This window comes from Sturnira hondurensis, unplaced genomic scaffold, assembly GCF_014824575.4.
Source record: "Sturnira hondurensis isolate 20B ecotype Veracruz unplaced genomic scaffold, ASM1482457v3 Scaffold0014953, whole genome shotgun sequence".
In the NCBI taxonomy this organism is placed as follows: Eukaryota; Metazoa; Chordata; class Mammalia; order Chiroptera; family Phyllostomidae; genus Sturnira; species Sturnira hondurensis.
The window spans coordinates 899,746-918,194 of NW_028087584.1; the positions used below are offsets into that span (position 1 = coordinate 899,746).

The 18,449-nt window shown below is 35.6% G+C and overlaps 1 protein-coding gene across 1 annotated transcript in view; it reads right to left on the reverse strand.

Moving 5' to 3' along the window:
* CFTR (CF transmembrane conductance regulator) overlaps window positions 1–18,449 on the reverse strand; it is a 214,666-nt gene that overhangs the window by 71,064 nt on the left and 125,153 nt on the right. The window contains exons 18-21 of the mRNA XM_037064209.1: window positions 15,620–15,699; window positions 10,486–10,636; window positions 6,926–7,153; window positions 3,885–3,991 (exon numbers count right to left, since the gene is read on the reverse strand). Of these exons, the coding sequence (XP_036920104.1) occupies window positions 3,885–3,991; window positions 6,926–7,153; window positions 10,486–10,636; window positions 15,620–15,699 (566 nt within the window). The remainder of the gene's footprint in view (window positions 1–3,884; window positions 3,992–6,925; window positions 7,154–10,485; window positions 10,637–15,619; window positions 15,700–18,449) is intronic.

The following is an 18,449-nucleotide window of genomic DNA, read 5'->3' on the forward strand; positions in this document are numbered from 1 at the left end:
GAAGGAAGAGAGAAAGAGAGAGAGAGAAATATTCATGTGTGGTAGCCTCTTGTACACCCACTACTGGAGACTTGGCCTCAACCCAGGCATATGCCCTGACCAGGAATTGAATCAACAACCCTTTGGTTTGCATGCCAGCACTCAATCCACTGAGCCACACCAGCCAAGGCCCATATGATAGTATTAACCAATGTTACTCCAATAAATTCAATAAAAACAAAAAAATAAATTCAATAAAAAAGAAAATAACAATAAAAAGAAAAAATAATAATTGGGAAAATATAATAAAAGGCTTGTTGGCCAGTTTTCAGTGCCAATATTTGAGGTGTGTAGTCAGTCATAAATATGAAGTGACTAGAAGTAATGGTGAGGAAGTATTATCATCCAAATATTACTTTTACTGGTTGAAAGGTAATGAAAGCTAGGCCCCTGGTAGGCATCTGAGTATAAGCAATGGATGAGCTGTAAAAAAAAGTCATATTGCAATTTTTATAACTTCATAGTTCTGTTGATGTTTGTTTGACTCTGTGTCCATCTTAAATAAGACAATGAAATAGTCTTTCCACACCTAAAGAATTTCTTCTCAATAGTCCAGCACTGAAAAACTAAAATTGTATGTCAAACAAAGCACTCTGTTTACTGTATTTTAAACTTAGATCTAAATTCAGTTAAGAAATCAGTAAAATAGAATGAGAACATATTGAGTTATTACTTCACAGTTCACAAGGACCTTTATTGTTAAGATCACTCAAATATGAAACTCGAGGGCATAGCTATTTTCCCTTAACATATGCCATGTGAAAATAAAAAAAATTACTGTATAAGTTTAGCAATTACATGGGTGAAAGCAGTATGAATGGAATTAATATTTAAATAAATCCTACAAAGGCCCAGGAAAGACCACTTCTGTTATTTGGCAGGGAAATAAAAACTAACACAATCACTTTGATATTCAACCAAAAGAACATAACTTTTTAAGATGAGATCAGATGCAAATACCGACCCTTTTTATAGACCGTATTATAACATAATAATTCTTTGCAAGGATCCTTTTATACCAGGAGATGAAAGACACAATGTCAAAGCAAGGGCACAAAAGCCCTGGATGCCCATGTGAAAAACGAAGAAGTAAAAGTACGTTAAAGAAACTTTAATGGAGATTAGACATGCAGAATGGAATTGCAACAACGAAGGTTTTTTTTTGTTGTTGTTGTTTGTTTTTTAATTATTTTATTTATCTTTAGAGGGGAAGGAAAGGAGAGAGAAAGAGAAACATCAATGTATGGTTGCTTTTCCTGCATCCCCTGCTGGGAACTGGCCCCTGCCGGGAACTGGCCTGCAACCCAGGCATGTGCCCTGACTGGGAATCGAACTGCAATCGTCTGGTTCGCAGGCCCGCGCTCAATCCACTGAGCTACGCCAGCCAGGGCAACAACGAAGGTTTTGACATCAGTGTATAAAGGCTGTTATGTAAACCAAAACAATATAACAAAGAGAAAAGAATTGTGAAAATAGAGTTGAAGAGATTGTTTGGATAAAAAGGTAACATACGAGGAATTTTAACAGTAAAGTCAAAGTTGCAGAAAGTTGGAACAAAGAATTAAATGAATGCAAGTACTATTCTCCTGCTATATCCCAACAGAAATATTTTAAAGCCCTGGCTGGGTGGCTCAGGTGGTTGGAGCATTGTCCCATACACCAAAAGGTCACGAGTTCCATTCCTGGTCAGGGAACGTACCCAGGTTTGATCCCCAGGTGGGGCGCATATGGGAGGCCATGAATTGATACCTCTCTCACATCAATGTCTGTCTCTCTGTCTGTCTGTCTTGCTGTCTCCCTCTCTCTTTAAAATCAATAAACATATACTTAGGTGAGGATTAAAAGAAAAGAAAAGAAAACAAAGAAGAAAAAATAAAAGAATGAACATTTATGAGACCCAACTCCAAAAGCATAAGAGCTAAGTGAGGAGATGAATGAGTAGCTAAAAAGAACTGTTCAAACTGAAAAAACATAATGTTAAAGAAAAGGAGATAAACCCTACTATAAATCATGTTAAGGTTAAATTACATTTCAATGAGTTATTAAAATGCTTTGGTTAAAATAAAATATTAGACATATAGGAAAAAAGAGGTCATTAAAAGGTTTGGGTTTTTTCCTAGAGATTTTTTTAGCTTTTATTTTATTTATTTTTAATTTAATTTATTTAATTATTTTTCAAGTACAGTTTTCTGTCTATTACTCCCATCCCATCCCACCCCACCGTGCTCCCCCCCTCCCTCCCATTTCCACCCCTCTCAGTTGTTGTCCATGTATCCTTTATATATATTCCTCTAAATCCTTCCCCTATTTCCCCTGAAATTCCCTCCCTTCTCCCCTCTGGTCACTAGCATTATGCTGAGTGAAATAAGCCAGGTGTTGAAGGACAAATACCATATGATCTCACCTTTAACAGGAAGCTAAACAACAAAACAAACAAGCAAGCAAAATATAACCAAAGACACTGAAATAGAGATATTTTTATAATGATATTTGTTCTGATAGGAATCAGTTATACAAATGTCACAGCTGAATGAACGTCTGTGGTTTGAGAACAAGCGAACTGTCTCAGAGAATGAGAAAAAGGACTCTGGACTGCAATAAAAGTCATTTTCAACATGAGTTCCTAGACCCTTCACCAGTGCAGTAATGGATGACTCATTTTAAAAACAGTACTACAGATAAACTAATAAAAGTTGATGATTAAGCTATCCAGACAAACTGCACAGTCTGATTAAAAACTATGTATTTGTTTTTTAATTAAAACTTAAAAATCTGCCTTGCTTCCTTTATCTCTTTTTCTTGCTGCCACAAGATTTGTGTCACTGACACAGTGCTCGCTCATACCTCCCTGCAGGCTCTGCATTCTAAGGAAACAGGACATGAGAAAAAACAAAGCTCAAATACAGTCTTCATATACACCAATCAAGTATACAAATGTGTGGCAATAATGCTCAAACAAAAAGAAAGACGGCAATGATAAATACTTTAAGTATGAGGAAGGAGGCATGACTTAAGACTACAGAAAATTTAGTAATTAGAAAATAATATTATAAAAAATATAATGCTGATAAATTTGCAAACCTAAAATAGGTAAGAATTTCTTAAACTCAATACCAAATGCACAAAACATAAAAGACATTAATTTAGCTTCATTTAACTTTAAATCTTCTTTTCATCAAAAGACACTAAAAACCAAGCCATTGACTGGGGGACTGAATGTATTTGAAATGTATAAAGCTGGCAATCAATTCAGAAATCACACACTCCTACAAATCAATCAGGAAAAAAAACAGTCTATTTGAAAAATAATCAATCAATATGAATAAGCAATTAACAAAAGAGAAAACTCAAATAGCCAATAAATGTGTATTAAGCTGCTCTATCTCCTTAGTAATAACTTCACATTCATCAGATCACCAAAATTAAAAAGTCTGACAATATCAAGTGTTGCATATCATAGGTATGGGCCAATGAGAATCATTATAGTTTATTGATAAGAATATAAATGGTACAACAGATTTGAGGATAATCTGGCATCAACTAGTAAAGTTAACTATAGAGTAATTCTATGACCTAGCAATACCACTCATAGGTATCTGTCCTACAAAAACCCTGGCTGAGGAGATTGTTAAGAATGCTCACTGTAGCACTAAATCTTGATTGTGATTATCTATGTGGAGGAAATAAGAGCTATGGGCTTAATAAGAGATACACAATAGCCTTCATTTTATGTGTAATGTTGTATACAGTTGAGGGTTGGTACCTAGTTGTCTTTATGTTATAACTTATATTTTTGATGTGCCTGAAATGTTTCATAAAAATTTCTAAAAAAAATAATTACTTACCAAACTATCCACATCTATGCTGGAGTTCATAGCCCACTGCAAAGTACTCATGATATTCATGGCCAACGTTAGAATAATACCTACTCTTCCTTCTCCTTCACCTATAACTGGAGAGAAGATATAAACAAACTTTGTTATTTTTCTCTTGAACCCCTTTATTTATACCTCTCTCATGACATATGATGTTTTAAGTTACACTGCAATTTTGTACCAGTTTTAATCATCTTTCATCTCAGTTCACTCAGGAGCTACCACTAGTAATAATGTCCTGCATATAGCAAGTATTTAATCAATGTTTTAAATCAAAGAGTGATAGAATATTAGGAAAGAACTGCCCTTTTTAAATGGTTCAGATATTGAAGGGGCTGTTGATGTTGGGTAGATATCATATTTAACTCTTCTACTATTACTCTGTAAATAATAATACCTTCAAAAACTACAATGGATAATGGGAAAAAAAGCCCTGTGTCCTGAGGAATTCCTCTACAAAGAAGTCTGATGCTGCTGAGAAGGAAACTGGACTTAAAGTTTCGCTGGGAAGTCAAAACTCATGGGTCTGCCATTTGGAAAGGGAAGACTGACATGTATGTGAAAAAATACACAAAAAACAAACTAGTTCATCTGGGATGAACAAAACTTAAGTGTTTAATTAAGAGTAAATAGACTTTTAGGGCTGGAGAGAACCACTCATTAAAATCATTAATATTCAGTATTTATGGCCATAAAATTTTTCTAATATAAATGTTCTTAAATTATTATAAGTTTAGTTATAAAATCTCAAATGAGAGTCAGTCTTTGTATCTATTTGCATGATAAAATCATCATAGGGTTCTAAAAGTAGAATAATTCATCCTATAATTATTTTTCTGAGATTTTATTTATTTATTTTTAGACAGAGGGAAAAGGTAGGAGAAAGAGAGGGAGAGAAACATCAATGTGTGGTTGCTTCTTGCACGTCCCACACTGGGGACCTGTCCTGCAACCCAGGCATGTGCCATGACCAGGAATAAAACTGGTGGCCCTTTGGTTTGCAGGCCAGTGCTTATAATTATTAATTAAATTTTTTCCTTCCACAATTCCTCTAAGAGATGACAAAGCATGGACAGCAGGTATGTACTTTTAGTACTAAATAATTTATTCTAAATAGGTAAGATTTATGCATGATCCCAATATATTATTTATTCTGAAGATTAAGATGAGAGTAAGCTAAAATTTAATAGCAATATAAGATTTATGTACCAGGCAACATTGTAAAGTGTTATCACAAATTATTACACTTAATTCTCACAACAAACCTATGGGATAGGTACTAATATTATATATATTTACACATGAGGAAAATGAGGGCCTTGGAGAAGTTATATAACGTGTACAAGTTAATGCAGCTGAAGACCAGTACAGGCAAGTTTGATTAGCTGCAAGGCCAACATTCACTCTGGCGGGGCACTGGATTTGATTGATAGGTGCTAAACTACACTGACTATTAAATGCTTTACCCAATTCTGGGTAAATTGGGCCTCAATTAGATCCTTAATCATTACATTAAGGATCTGACATATTTTTGAATTAGTTATTAACAAATCTTTATTCACATAATTTAGCTATCTTTGATCCTGTTTCAAAAAACTTAAGGGAAAAACTTAAAGTTATGAACCTAAAAAAACTTTAACTTTTAAAATGTTGTCCAAAATTACTGTGCTGCTAAGGGTTCACTTGCCTGCCCACTTCAATTCCTTTCATGGAGTCCTTTCCCACTGCCCCATACGAGAACAATGAAGGCGGGAAACCTGCCACCCTCACAGTAACCACATGGACTGGGCCTATTATCTGTTCTCCCCAGTATGTTGTAAATTGATGCGGGAATTCTGTTGTTAATTCATGGGTTTGAATGAAGATGCCACATAAAGTTACTGTGGCATATCCCTGGTACACCAGAAAACAGTCTTCAAAAAGAAAAATTAATGAAGCAGCTGCAGAAAGCAAGGGACAGAGGCCAGCATTTGGCCTCAAGAAGAGCCAAGTCTGACTCTACATTTCATTTCCTGTGCCTCCTGCCTTGGTGTTCCATGAGGCACTCCTGTAATTCTCCAATAGGTGCCTTGTTTTTATTTGAGCAGGATTTTAGTCTTATAACCAAACAACCCTTTGGCATTTGGCATTTACTCTGAGCCTTTGTCTATTGCATATATATATATATATATATATATATATATATATATATATATATCAATACTATACATAACTCAATAATTCAACTTCTTTTATTGGTGGAAATTGTATTTATTTTAATTTATCTCTTCTTTAATGTAATTAATCTTTACTGTATTGTTTCCATTACCATTTAGTTCTGTTATACCCACCACCCCACAGTAATCACCACACTGTTGTTCATGTCCAGGAGTCCTTTTTCCTTTTTTTCAATCCCTCCACCCCTTACCCTCCCACGCCTACTATTTGCTCTCCATCTATGTATGAATCTGTTTTGCTTGTTAGTTCAGTATAAACATCTTAAATTAGAAAAACTCACTTGTCTATATAAATTTTTATTTTACTTATAATGAAAAATTCAGCACATCTGTATTTGAGAAATACGGTACTTTTATCTAACATTGCACAATTGTGACCATTTTTGTCATGCAATATTCTCATTAGAACAACAAATTTTACCATCTGGTGGTTAAAAGAACAAAACTTACTTGGGATGAAGATTTTGTATATGTGTGTTTGTGAATATGGAAATTTTTCCCCTATTTGCAGAGTTTTTATTAAAGAGATTTTTTCCAATCACAGATTTGTTATTTTTGTCTCAGTTTTTTAAACTGTGAAGTAGGGATAATGCTATAGACAGTTCTAATTCAAAACATCATTTATTCAATAATAAACAATAGAAATTCAAGAAAATAATTTGTTAAAAAATAAACTAACAAATGTTTTGATTAACAAATACCTCCCAAAATTGACTTAAAGATATTGAAAAATTTTAACCTAAAGAATGTAGCATTTTTTGGTTGACAAAACTTTCAATTAAATATTCGTAGTACCTGTTGTGAAAATGGAAATGAAAGTAACGGCAATGAAGAAGATGACAAAAATCATTTCTATTCTCATTTGGAACCAGCGCAGTGTTGATAGATACAAGAACCAGTTGGCAGTATGTAAATTCAGAGCTTTGTGGAACAGTGTTTCAAAGTAAGGCTGACGTCCAAAGGCACGAAGTGTCCACAGTCCTCTCAAGCTTGTAACCAGATGAGTGAATATTGGACTCCTGGCTGTAAAATATTCCCATAGAAAATAATGTAAATCATGTAAATACACAATGAACCCCTTATTATCATGTAGCTGATAAAGATTAGTTTAAAAGTCAGCAAATACCATTGATTAGAGAGGTTTTAATACTGATGCCATACTTGGAATAGATAAAATTTATTTTTATTTTTATTTTTAAATGTATTTTATTATGTTATTATGGTTGTCCCATTTACCTCCCCCCTTTATTCCCCTCTGCCCTGCACACACCCTCCCATCCCTACTCCCCCACCTTTAGTTCATATCCATGAGTTGTACGTATAAGTTCTCTGGCTTCTACATTTCCTATTCTATTCTTAACCTCCCCTGACTATCTTCTACCTACCATTCTCTAAGTTCCTACCATGCTACTTATTCTCTGTACCTTTCCCCCCTCTCTCCCTTCCCACTTTCCCACTGATAACCCTCCATGTAATCTCCATTTCTGTGACTCTGTTCCTGTTCTAGTTGTTTGCTGAGTTTGTTTTTGTTATTGTTTTTTTTTTAGGTTCAGTTGTTAATAGCTGGGAGTTTGTTGACATTTTACTGTTCATATTTTTGAACCTCTTTTTCTTAGATAAGTCCCTTTTACATTTCATGTAATAAGGACTGGGTGATGATGAACTCCTTTAACTTGACCTTATCTGGGAAGCATTTTATCTGCCCTTCTATTCTAAATTATAGCTTTGATGGATAATCTTGGATATAGGTCCCTGCCTTTCACGGCTTCAAATACTTCTTTCCATCCCTTTCTCGTCTGTAAGGTTTCTTTTGAGAAATCAGCTGATAGTCTTAGGGAACTCCTTTGTAGGTAATTGTCTGCTTTCCTCTTGCTGCCTTTAAGATTCTCTTCTCATCTTTCATCTTGGGTAATGTAATCATGATATATCTTGGTGTGTGCCTCTTTGGGTCTGACTTCTTTGGGACTCTCTGAGCTTCTTGGACTTCATGAAAGTCTATTTTCTTTGCTAGACTAGGGAAGGTCTCCTTCATTATTTGTTCAAATAAGTTTCACTTTCTTGCTCTTCCTCTTTTCCTTCTGGCACCCCCATGCTTTGGATGTTGGAATGTTTAAACATGTCCCAGAAGTTCCTAAGCCTTTCCTCATTTTTTTGAATTCTTGTTTCTTCTCCTGCTCTGGTTGAATGTTTCTTTCTTTCTTTTGCTCCAGACCATTGATTTGAGTCCCAGTTTCCTTCCCTTTCCCTTTGGTTCCCTGTATATTTTCCTTTATTTCACTTTTCACAGCCTTCAGTTTTTCCTCTAATTTGCAACCATATTCAACAATTCTGTGAGCATTCTGATTACCTGTATTTTGAACTGTGCATCTGATATGTTGGCTATCTCTTTGTCATTGAGTTGTATTTTTTCTGAACTTTTTATTTATTCTTTCATTTGGGCCAAATTTTTTGTCTCTGTGTGACTGTTAAGTAGTAAGGGGTGGAGCCTTAGGTATTTGCTATGGCAGGGCAACCCTTGTCCCTGTGCTGTGGCACTGTCTGGGGGGGGGGTGCGGTATGAGAGAGAACAATGCCTCTTGCTCTTTTCTCTGCTGGTTTTCAGTCACTTCCCTGGTTACCCACAGTCAGACTGGGCCCTTCTGGTGCTGATTCCTGGGTGGGTGGGTGGGTCTGTTTACATTCTAGAACTCTGTGGGTCTCTCCAACAGACTCTCCTGTGAGGTTGGGAGTTTCTCCTGCTGCTGCAACCCCCACAGGTTTTTACAGTCAGAGGTTTTAAGGCTTTATTTCCCTGTGCTGGGGCCATGGGTTGTGGGTCTGTCTCGCCCCCCCCCAATTTGTTCCTCCCGGTTTATCTGCATGCAAATGTGGGGCCATCTGCTGTGCCTTCTGATGCCTCACCTAGTCTCCCAGTCTGACTGTCTGTCTCTGCCCATCCTACTGGTCTGGATGAATGTTTCTTTCTTTTTTAAAAAAGATTTTATTTATTTATTTGTAGAGGGGAAGGAAAGGAGAGAGGGAGAGAAATATTAATGTATGGTTGCCTCTCATGTGTCCCTGCTGGGAACTGGCCTGCAACCCAGGCATGTGCCCTGACTGGGAATTGAACCGCGAGACTCTGGTTCACAGGCCCATGCTCAATCCACTGAGCTACACCATCCAGGGCCCTGAATGTTTCTTCTTTAACTCCTTGGTTGTTGGACTTCCACACAGTTTGATTTTCTAGCAGTTCTGGTTGTTTTTTAATTTTTTTTAATTTAATTTAATTTAATTTAATTTTTTTTATTTTCAATATTTTATTTATTTATCTTTAGAGGGGAAGGGAAGGAGAGAGGAAGGAAACATCAATGTATGGTTGCTTCTCGTGCATCCCCTGCAGGGAACTGGCCCCTGCCGGAAACTGACCTGCAACCCAAGCATGTGCCCTGACTGGGAATCGAACCACGATCGTCTGGTTCACAGGCCCAGGCTCAATCCACTGAGCTACAACAGCCAGGGCTTTGGTTGTTTTTGTTTTTAAATTTATCATTGTTCTTTTGGTTGTGTGAGGAGGCATAGTGCATCTACCTATGCCTCCACATTGGCCACAAGTCCCGAAATTTGTTATTTTTTAATGTTACCCTCTTTTTTTTTTTACTTGGCTACCATGTTGTGAACTTATAAAATTACTGCCATTATTTATTCATGTTTCTTGGCTACTACAGGGCATTGTTTTTCTGGCTTATCCTAAATTAATCACTGCTGAGAGAAAATGTTTTTCTCTTAAGAAAATTTACTCAATGCCTTGATTAAGAAAGTTTATATGATTTAATTTAGCAAATGACCTCCAATGCAAAAAATGCACTGAAATTTTAGCCCCTGAAAATGCACCTGCATGAAGGCTGTTACCAAAAAATGTGCTTACAAACAACTCGAGCAGTGTTTGGGGCACAAGAAGGCAGACCTGAAGAAAGAAAGGAACAATGTTTGAAAATAAGCCAGAAGGAAGAATTTTGTCCAGTGTCATTTAGGAACACAGAAAAACTTTTAGTCATATTAGCACCATCATTTTAAAATTTAATTTACAGGGGAAAGTTATGAATGAATATCCTATGTATTAATCCTGGTAAGATTCTATGAAGCTACTCTAAAACTAAAATGAATTCACATAGTCTTATTTAACAAAAATAATCTATGTGTACCTTGTAACTTACTGTTTCCTCTTACATTTATATACTTTAAAAAAGCTATTGCTATGCGATGCAAAAGTTTCAAAGCAGAGAAAAAAATTTTGAAAAGTAGCTTAATAATAGAGAATTACAAGCAGATCTTGTGGATATTTTTTCAAGGTAAGCATTGCACATTCAGTGTTATACCTTCAGATTCCAATTGTTTGAGTTGCTGGGAGGTGGGGAGGAAGTAGGCTCTCAGTATAATAAAAGCAGTGATCACCGGCACTGTTGCTAAGAAAATGTAGGGGTGTAAAACTGACACCACTGTTATAGCTCCGATCACAACTAATACCAACTGTAGGATCAAGAAAAGATATTGTGAGTAAACATTTTCATGTTGCAAAGTGGACAAGATATGTCAGCAATATTATTTCTAAATAAGCTCTTCACACTCTGTTTGTTCCATTCTTACTAAGGGGCAAGCATTTTCCTACTAGGAAAGCTGTCATCTCAAAGTACTTTTTTTTTTCATAAGTTCTCTGAATACTCAAAAACTTGTGTAGGTCACTCATAACACCATTTTGAAGTTTTGAAAACATGGATCTCTTAATGTTCTCATTTCCTGTACACTTTAAAGTGTATGACAAAAATAAATAAATAAAGTGTATGACAAATAAATTTAGAATGGGCGATTTTTTTCTAGAAATCATCTCTTTTAAAATAAACTTTTTATTTTGAGATAATTTTAGTATGAATGTGATATTTTAGTATTTATATTGCTTAGATAATTTCTGAAATTTGGCCACTCATCTTGCAGCCTTTTGAGTCAGACAGACCTGGTCTAAACATGGCTTGGTCTTTTAGGCAAGCTACTTAACTTTTCTGAACCTAGTTTTCTCATGTTTAAGATTGAAAAAAAATTATTTAATAAATAAATGTTACTCCCCTTCCCCCCAAATCCTGTTTCTGTTCCTTAAAACAATCAGAGATAACCTACAGGCTCAAAAAATTGGGGTAGGGATATGGCTAATTTGATTCAAAATTAGACAGTTTTTCTATATTGCATACTGTCAAAATGAATTTTGTGTTTAAGTCAAGCCCATCCACACTATAGCCACTGTTTCACATTATTCACCAAAAAACCCAGATCCCTGTTGGCAGTCTCAGAAACACATTGGTGTTCTTTAGGAACAAGTTAAAGGTTTTTAACTTCTATATTTCCACATGACAGTAAACCCAGACATTTTAAAAAGAAAAAAGTATGTTAACATTTATTCCATAATAACCCATTTGAATAAAGTATAAGTAACTATCACAAGAAGGGCTAAGAAATAAACCTATTGTAATACCTATATGATAATCAATAAGCCACTTCCCCATCAATTTCCCTGGGTGCCACATGCATTTTCCAGGTAACAAAGTGGAACACAGGACAGTGTGGTTGTTGGGAGCAGGATGCAGGTGTAGCTAAGATCTGCCTAAATCTTCTTGGAATAGGTTATTCTCATCTAAAACTTCATATGATCATATCTTGATAACACTTTTCTAGGGAAAATGCCTGCACTTCTCCAGTCATCAAATTCTGTAATACCAATCCCTTGCTAATACAACAAATATTCAGGCAAATTTTTACTGCCAGACACTGGACAAAGTCCATATGATGACTCAATAATCTAAGGAAAGTCTTCCTTATTCCATTCTGACATCACATATGTCAACAGTATAGTGAGAAAGCCCCAAATGCCCTGGTTGCTACAAGGCAAGACTTTATTAATGGAAAACCATATTTTTAATGATGGATTTTTTTTCATAAACAGGATTGTTTGGAGAGAAAAGATGAAAATTCCATTCTAAGCATATTAACTAGGGAATATGACTTAATGTAAATGGACTATCATATTAAATACCAGTATGTCTGAAGGACAAATGCTGCTGCATTAGTAGCATGGAAACATTTAGCTACTCCATTAAAATCAGGGTCTTTTGTATGCTGTTGACAACTATAAATACACTGTGTTTGTTTGACTTGTACTTATATTTACCAATATCTAGGTAGTCAACCAACCAAGATGTCACACTGGGTTAGGGAAGAATGGAGAAGGTGGATACAAGTGGAAGTGATGAAAAATTCACAAAACAGATTTCAAGCAATTATAATCATCCAGAATACAGCCCAAACTGAGAAATAAGTGAAAATTAAGCCTAAGTATTAAGGAAAATAACTCTATTTGTCCCATAAGAGGACACCCTTAGGTACTAAAGTGAAAAGCTAATAATTTAGCATTGTATGCAAAATTAAAGGCACTTGTTTAACATATTTGATACTCAAATTATACAAAGAAACCTAAATTTTGTCCTAGTTTAATTCACAATGAATAAGAAACAAGTCATCTCACATGGTGTATATTAGTGAGAGGACAAGAAGATAAATAAATAGAGGAACTTCAGGACAAGATAAAAATGTGAGCACAGATTTCTAATTCCCACACATCCTTAACTAAATCCTAAACTTTGTCAAGGAAAAAAAGTCAACAGACTATAAAACCTGCAAAGTACCATTCATTCACACCCCTAGGAAGTGCACAGCACATTCCCTCCCACTGCAAGTGGCTCCAAAGCACCCAGACACTCACAGTCACACAGCACTGCCTGTGAAACTGGGGCTGGCAATGATAACAAAGGACCATTTCAAAATGAGTAATTAATTAACAGATAAATAGGTAAATAAATTAATAACTATTTAAAACCATGCAATGAACAGCAGAGTTGGATGGAATTCACAAATGATAGTGAGTCCTTGAGAATTTTTAAGCAAGGGATTAATGGAATTTATAGAATGAGTAAGGGAAAATAATGTGAAAGACACAGTAGAGATCAAAGTAGCAAGACTCAGTGTATAATTGTATATAAGAGAGAAGAAATTAAAAAAGACCTAAAGGTTTTTAAGCTGAGAAGAATAGATTTCAGTATTTAAAAATGTGTAGGCTTTTCTATCATTAAAAAAAGTCATTCATGTAAACAGACACATAAGTAGGAGATAGAATAAAATTTTTCTGTTTGGCTTCAAATTCAAATTAGTTGTGAGTGGTCTACTTCCATTATGCCAATCTGAAGCATATAACTTTAGTACCGAAAGTGTCACAATCGGATTTATTTTTCTCCTTTTACAGGTTAGAAAGCTGAAACCCTCAGAAACTAAGTTTCTTGTTAAGGTGAAATAAATAGTGATATCTGCAGACAGAGTCTGGATCTTCCATTTTCATTATACGATGTTTGTATCTAGAAAGCAAATCTGCCAGAACATTATCAAATGTTAGGAAATAGAGCAAATAGAAATTAGTTTTTAAGCTGGGATTTACATGTATGTTTTATTTGTACAAAAATTTATCCCCGAATTGTGCCTAGAATGAAATTTCCTTTGTCAGAACATACTTAAATATAACCAGAAAAGCTCACAATTTAAAGGAGCCCCTGTGATAAAATCTTTAATTATTTTTTTATTTTTAGAGAGAGAGGAAGGGAGGGAGAAAGAGAGAAAGAAGCATTGCTATGAGAGAGAAACATTGATCAGCTGCCCCTTGCACGCTCCCCGCCTGGGAACAGAACCTGCAACCCAGGTATATGCCCTGACAGGGAATGACCAGCAACCTTTTGGTTTTCAGGATGACACCAAACCAGCTGAGCCACATTAGTCAGGGCCAATACATTTTTTTAATAAAAAAGAAATTAATTAGATTTTTACTGTATTTGATTGTCACCTATTATACTTCCTTATTATGAGACCCTCCTATAAATAAAATAGGGAAATTCTAAGAGCCCTGCTCAAGCCCTTGTGAAGCAACTACTAAAGAATGTCAATAACATTAGAAATTAAGCAGAAACTTTTCAAATTGCCATACAGACAGCATTTGAGAGACATCTAATATGTTACAAAGTGTTAATTTATAAAATAAATACTAAAAATTAACTCTCCTATAGGATTTTTGAAGTGAGCCTTATACTGATCCAGAAGAATACAAAAGTAGAAAAAAGTTTATCATTAATTCTATTGTAATCCTGTCAAGATGTTTGTATTTCAGTGTGTACCTGATTTAGTAATATTATATTTGGAACAGTCATTTACACTTCTGAAACAAGGAACAAATGTCCAGCATAAAAGAAAGGCACAGGAAACACTCCTTTCAAATGTATGAACTCAAAGCATCAGTAAAACAATTCCAGCTACTGCTGCTAAGTTATATCCTAAGCAACTGAAGGAAATGCAAAATACTGTCCACTTAGAACAGTTAACGTGTTTGATTTGGCCAATCATTTCAGATGAGGCAAACTGATAATCTGGGTTTTGTGCATCTGCCGATGGAGGCTATGTGTACAAACAAATGTAGGAGCCCTTATTTTGTTGTATAGGTTCTCTCAAATGAAGTATGTTATTGAGGGGTGTGGAAGTGTGAAAGTGAGTGGGAGGAGAGAATGACTTGTCATGATAGGGGCTGCATCCTGTTCCAACTGCCTATCCAAAGAGATCATTGAGACTGTAACATTTGCTCTCTGGGGCTCAACCTAAGCCGGAAAGGAAGCTGTAATCTGGTCCAATAGCCAAGATTATTAATGCACAACACATCTTAAGCCCTGTCACTTAGGGAATCCTAATGCACTATCTTGTAGCGTGCCTTCATCTCCACCCCCTCCTTCATTCTCACCACCACTCAATCACAACACCCCAGACATACTCAGGGCCAAGCTATACTGGAGGCCTCTTCAGATCTACTACCCAGGCATAGTCCAGACTAGTCCTGACTTTTTCTTTCCCCTCTCACCTTCTTGAACACTTACTTGTACTTCTGTCCCTGCATTATGGTCCTTATTGTGAGGATGCTGGCTAGCTAGCTAATGTGTGCCAAGGTGTTCACAGATGAGAGTGGTTGAGCCCACCAGGGGTGGGCCACCAGGAAATTGATCTTCATTTTAACATGCACCCTTTTGAGGTAGGGGACTTCAATCAAATAGTGACATCAATGTCAAAAATGTCATACTACATGGACAGTGATCTGGGGCAAGATGGTCTATTATTCTTCTCAAATCACTCTGAAGTAGACAGGAGTACATCTAAATGCAGAATTGCCTTAGATTTGGGTTAGTTGAGGTGTTTCAACTTGTCACTGAATTTACGCTTACTTTGAGGACTTTTTTTTTTTTAAATTGACAAAATTCACACAGGAGATAGTACTTCAACTCTCAAGCAAATGAAAAATAAGCAAAAACTCATTTATTTCTTTTTCTAATTATTTTTTAAAAAATGACAAATCAAAGACACTTAATAATACTTATTTTTACAAACCTGAATGAAGTCAAATATGGTAAGAGGCAGAAGATCATCCAAAATTGCTGTATCTTTGGAAAATCTATTAAGAATCTCACCTACAATATAGAAGAAGATAAACTTCTCACAACGAGTAATCTTAATAAATTAATATGTGATAAATTCAGATCATAGTAGAAGCATTGTAATTCAAGAATTAGCATGTAATCAGATAAATAAAGATTTACAAAAATTTAGTATTCTACAAAGACTCTAAGTAATTATTTCCCACTGTTAAACTTTTATAAAATACAGATTGCTGTAAGATTGGGGCAAAAACTAATAATGTCTTTAACAGAGCCCACATCAGAAATTATGTCAGGCATGGGTACTCATCCATGTGACATTACAATGTCACACTTGCAAGCCTGGCTATGTTCTCATCGTTCCCTGACATCTGTAGTCCATACTACATAGCTCTCTTTCCCTGATTTTCTCACCTTTCTGATGCACCTCTGCAGAATCCATGGCTGTTCCAGGTCCTACCTGCCCACTGTGTGAATGTCCTTTGCCACGTTCTCTCTTTCAACCCACTGGCTGGCAATCCAAACCTCAGCCTACTTTCTAGAGACCAGACTCACATTTATAAGTTTGATATTTTTTTCTTCAATAAAAGAGTTATACATGAAGTGGCAACTATGTGCCAGACACAACTATGTGCAAGGCACTGAGGTAGCACAAGTGAATAAACCATGATATTTCCCTTGAGGAATTCATTGTCTAGTGGGAGAGTGAAACATATAATTGAATTAAATACAACATAATACTGTACACACAGTGTGATACTGAATCTTATCATTCATACACCACCCCCATTTGCTGCAGGATAAAATCCAAAATTCTTAGTTAACTATTTAATGCCTTACATGATTTGGCCTTGAAAATCCCCTAGTTAATATAAGCCTCCTCTATTCAAACATTCTTTTTCAGCCAAACCCTTTTATTCTTTTACAAATTTTTATTTTTAATTATAGTTGATATACAAATAATATATTAGTTTTAGGTAATTAGTGATTAGATATTTATGTATGTTACAAGGTCATCACCTCAGTAAGTCTAGCACCCGCCTGGCACCATACATAGTTACTGCATTATTATTGACTATATCCCCTATACTGTACTTTACTTTCCCATGGCTAATTTTACAACTAAGTCCTCTTCTTGGTTTATTCTTTAAATATATTCTACACTCTCCTACCCCCTTGTTTTTCTCATTTGGTTCCCTCTGCCTATAAACCCTTTCTCCTCATTTTTATTTCTCCAAATCTATGTCTCCTTCCTGGTCCAACTCAAATGCCTCTCCTGAAGGAAACATCAATGTTTGCACCAGCTCAAATTAATCCTTTTCTCCTTTGGACACAATTCCTTAACTGCATCTTGTCAACACTTCTATGTTATACGACTATATCCATGTCTCATGACATAGTCGCTTGGCTTATATACATGTCTTATCTCTGTTTCTAGACTGTAGATAGATTACCAGAGAAGAAGGGGATCATGCCACACTTATTTTCCATCACTCATAGCCCTCAGCAAAAAGTCTTTTATGTAAGAATTATTCAATGCATAGTTACTGATTTAAGTCACTCTCTTAGCCTTTATCAATATTTCTTTCAGCATTTTAAAATATATTTGTATATCTTCCCATAAGTTACCAAAAGTTCAAAACTACTAGTTTATGGTATATATATACTGTTCAGAAAATGGAAGTCCATTTTGGTTTAAAAAATCATTCTGGCAGTGCTTATTATATTTCAAATGGCAGTATCCTCTCAAAATACACATTCACACTTCCACTTATTTAACATATTTTAGTGAGCACCTACTGTGTGTCTGTATGACTTAAGGTCATTTAATTAACAACATAGGAAAATCAGACAAGGAATCAAAGAAAATCAAGTACAGTATACATTGGCAGAAGGGCACACCTAAGAGAAACTGAAGTACATGTAGAAGGCAAGGAAGCATAGTTTGCAGCTGATTATAGTAGTGTAGGCAACATAATGAGAAAAATGGACCATATACCAGTAACAGCAATGTTTTTTAACATAAAGCACCATCCTTGCACACAGAAATTTTGGGTGAAGGTAGGGATGGGAAAAGGACATCTAGATGTAAGGTCATCCTGCAATTTCAGTTCTCATGGGCATAAATAATAAAAAATGCAAAAAACAGAGATATTTCAGAATCATTCCACAAAGCACATTAAAGTTTGCAAAGTAAGATATATAAGAAAATAAAATGAATGATAACCATTTCAACATGAAAGAGAGAAGGTTCTGAACCATTATGTATAGTATTCAAGGGAATGAGGAGCTCTGAAACACAAACAGGGGAATGAAAAGGGTACCCCCTGTGGGAAAAGGGCCCCACAGAAGGAAACAATAGGGAACTGACATTTATTTCATGTTGGCCATGAAACAGGCAAGAAGATCCTCTGAGGTTACCATTTTACTGGTGCAAAGGCAAGGCTCAGGCTCAGGAGACCAACTTACCATGATCACTACACATATAGGGATAAGCCAGGACTAAACAATTACTGTCCTGTTTCCATTATGGCTCATTGCCCATTTATGACTGCTGGCAACATTGACAAATCCTCTATCTTATTTGGGTCTCAGTTTTTCCATAAAAAAATGAAATCACTGTATCAAGTAAATCTGACATTCTCTTTAGGACTAAAATTTCTTAGCCCTAAAACAGAGGATGGTGATGGGTATATACAAATCAGTCAAGGCTTTAGTAGCCCAAAAGGGCTCCAGAATAAATATAAATATCTTCCTGCGAACTAACAATGAAATGTTATTAG